Raw genomic sequence first — 1970 nt, 5'->3', positions numbered from 1 at the left:
GGGACATCTCTAGCACGGTGTGTTGACATCTGTGCGTTGCGTTCAATGGTATCACGTCATTTGGTGCTGTGGTGTTCCCACAGCATGCCGATCAAAGCCGAGGCGATTTTAACGCAGGTCGCTTGCTGAGTCGTTTGACCCAGGTAGATACGCGTCAGTGAGCTGTTCCCACTGCCACTAAAAGCGATGGTTCACGGGTTTAATCAGGTTTTACAGCCAGTGGAAAAGGGGTATATGTCAGCTTTAAACAGAGAAGTCAGCATTGGAAGTGGCGCCATGACGGTTAGCCTTGGAGCATGAAGGAAAGGAGAACTATTGACCTCAGTAATATATCTCATGACTGCTTTAGATGACATGGTGGGTGTGTGTTTGTGTGGCCTTGTTTTTTTTCTACATGTTGGGGACAGTTTTTAGTTAAAACACTACATCATGGGGCCTCGTGGGGGCCAACGCCTCGTCCAACTGGGGGAGATTACAGTTTTACACTTAGGTGTTCAGTTTGGGCTAAGTTGTCAGGAATTAACCCATAATGGTTAGGTTAAGGTAAGGGTTGTGGTTAAGCTGTAGAAACTACCTACAAATGAACTGAAGTCAATAGAAAGTCCCCACAGAAACATAGAAATCTTACATTTGTGGATTTTGTTTTTTTGTTGTTGTTTTTTTACCTTGTGGGGATGATTTCCCGGGAATATACTACATTTTGAGGATTTATAGGCATTTGTAGGGACCAACAACCCATAAGCAAAGGCTGTCTTATTGGGGTGAGGGGTTGAATTAAGCATTACTAAAGTATGACTAAATTTAGGTTAGGGTTAGGCCATAGAAATTAGTGGAAGTCAATGGAAGATCCCCACAGTGAGGTGTTAGGGTGTTTGGTGCGTGTCATTTTCCTTCAACAACCTTCTCTAAAAGCTTCTCTATTTGACCCAGCACGGTTTTCACCAGGTTTATCTGAACTCACCAATATACTGGGGGGTGCCACTTGTGGTTCTGTACTCCTCTCCGGGGCAAAAACGATGAGCAAGGCCGAAGTCGATGAGTTTAACGTTGAGGTGCGGTGAAGCTTTGTCTGACAGCATGATGTTTTCAGGCTGAATTTGGAACAGAAAGCATTTTTTTGCAGTTTGAGGCGTTTCAAATCACATGAGCTCATCAACAGTCGGCTGTTTGTTACCTTAAGGTCAAAATGGGCGATGTTGTTGCTGTGCATGAACTTCAGTCCCTCCAGGATTTGCTTTAGAAACTCGATGGCCTCGCACTCCAGAAGGTTCTCCTTCTCAGCGATGAAGTCAAACAACTCCCCCCCGCTAACACTGCAATGTGAAACGGAGGGACGGGTAACAGATAACAGCTTTAATGGCACCAGAACCATAACGAATACACCCTGAGCAAACTTCTCATATTCAGTTTACTGCTCCTTTAGTAGTATTTCTGCCTGTGTACTGTTATTTCTGCTTTCCACAGTAGTGAAAAGGCAGTTCTTTTTATTGTCTAATATTAATCCGAGCTAACTTTATCTGTGCCGCCTTAGTTAGGATTACCAAAAATATTTTATTTGATAAATACCACAACCAAAAAAGGTCTTAATTTTTTTACTTCAGTAGTTTGAAAACTGCTCTTTATTATATAGTAGAATTCCCTTTAAACGTTAATGCTAATATTAACCATCACCCTAATTAAAGGAACAGCAGTTGGCTTGTTTAAATCCTATTTTTCTGTCAATTTTCAGTGTCTTCATGTTAATGAAGTTGCTCTTCAAGTTCAAGTTTTCTTGTGGAATACCACAGGGCTCGGTGCTGGGGCCCTTTTTTTTTTGCTTCCAATTTGTACAATTATTAAACAGCATGAAATAAATCCCTACTATTTCTTTAATTATATGTTTCTATTTGTTACTTCAAGGCTGGACTATTGTAATTCTTTACTATCAGGAAGTCCACAAACTGTAGTTAAAAGCCTTCAGCTGATCCAAA

General features: G+C 41.4%; 1 protein-coding gene across 1 annotated transcript in view; it reads right to left on the bottom strand.

Moving 5' to 3' along the window:
* LOC107099688 (death-associated protein kinase 2-like) overlaps positions 1–1970 on the bottom strand; it is a 43086-nt gene that overhangs the window by 16072 nt on the left and 25044 nt on the right. The window contains exons 4-5 of the mRNA XM_015397914.1: positions 1175–1313; positions 962–1091 (exon numbers count right to left, since the gene is read on the bottom strand). Coding sequence (XP_015253400.1) covers positions 962–1091; positions 1175–1313 — 269 coding nt within the window. The remainder of the gene's footprint in view (positions 1–961; positions 1092–1174; positions 1314–1970) is intronic.

Source organism: Cyprinodon variegatus, unplaced genomic scaffold (assembly GCF_000732505.1).
Source record: "Cyprinodon variegatus isolate N-32 unplaced genomic scaffold, C_variegatus-1.0 Scaffold897, whole genome shotgun sequence".
Taxonomy (NCBI): Eukaryota; Metazoa; Chordata; class Actinopteri; order Cyprinodontiformes; family Cyprinodontidae; genus Cyprinodon; species Cyprinodon variegatus.
This window is presented reverse-complemented; position numbering and strand designations above follow the sequence as displayed.